We start from the raw sequence: 630 nt of genomic DNA on the forward strand, positions 1-630 counted from the left end.
CCCGCCCCGTCACACAACCCCAACCACCACACTCCATGGCATGTGCCTGCCGGGGAACGCACAGACCCGTCGCTCGGCACCTGCCAGCCCGCGCCCCCTTTCACCCCCCCTCGCCCTCCCCGGTAGCACCACCCGTCGCCTGCACAACCATGGCCTTCGGCGACCTCCTGGAGTCCGGGGCCTCGCTCGTGGCCGACGTGGCCCAGCGTGTGGCCCCGAAGATCGTTTTCGACCCGAGCAAAGGCTACTTCGTGGATCCGACCTTCGACGTGACGCGTTTCAACTCCGTCACCCCGGACAAGGTGGCCTTCGCGGTCATCACCTCCCTCACGATCGTGGTCAACTGGCTGGTCCTGTGCTTCCTCTGGTACCGCCGGGACTACATGCCCTTCAAGGCCAAGCAGCTGGACATGGTCACTTGGCTGCTGATTGGTGCGATCTCGCGTGCCGTGTGCCGGGTTTTTTTTTTGTCTTTTCTTCCCCGGCTCCTGCCGCGCTCATGCTCTTGGCTGACACACGGGTGCCTGCGGTGCCGGTTGCCACTCTTGGGGCCCCTCGCCCTCGGCCGATTCCAGGCGGGACGACCTTCTACCTGGCCACCTTGGTACGCCCACCCGGCCGGGGCTGCCC

At 66.2% G+C, this 630-nt stretch overlaps 1 protein-coding gene across 1 annotated transcript in view; it reads left to right on the forward strand.

Annotated features, from left to right (window-relative positions):
- Window positions 1-149: 149 nt before the first annotated feature.
- Window positions 150-630, forward strand: part of H696_01620 (hypothetical protein) — a gene marked incomplete at both ends in the record, with an annotated part of 3,072 nt that continues 2,591 nt past the window's right edge. Inside the window, 2 exons of the mRNA XM_009495523.1 lie at window positions 150-432; window positions 576-604. Coding sequence (XP_009493798.1) covers window positions 150-432; window positions 576-604 — 312 coding nt within the window. The remainder of the gene's footprint in view (window positions 433-575; window positions 605-630) is intronic.

The sequence above is a fragment of the Fonticula alba genome, assembly GCF_000388065.1.
Source record: "Fonticula alba strain ATCC 38817 unplaced genomic scaffold supercont2.2, whole genome shotgun sequence".
NCBI classification, from domain to species: domain Eukaryota; order Rotosphaerida; family Fonticulaceae; genus Fonticula; species Fonticula alba.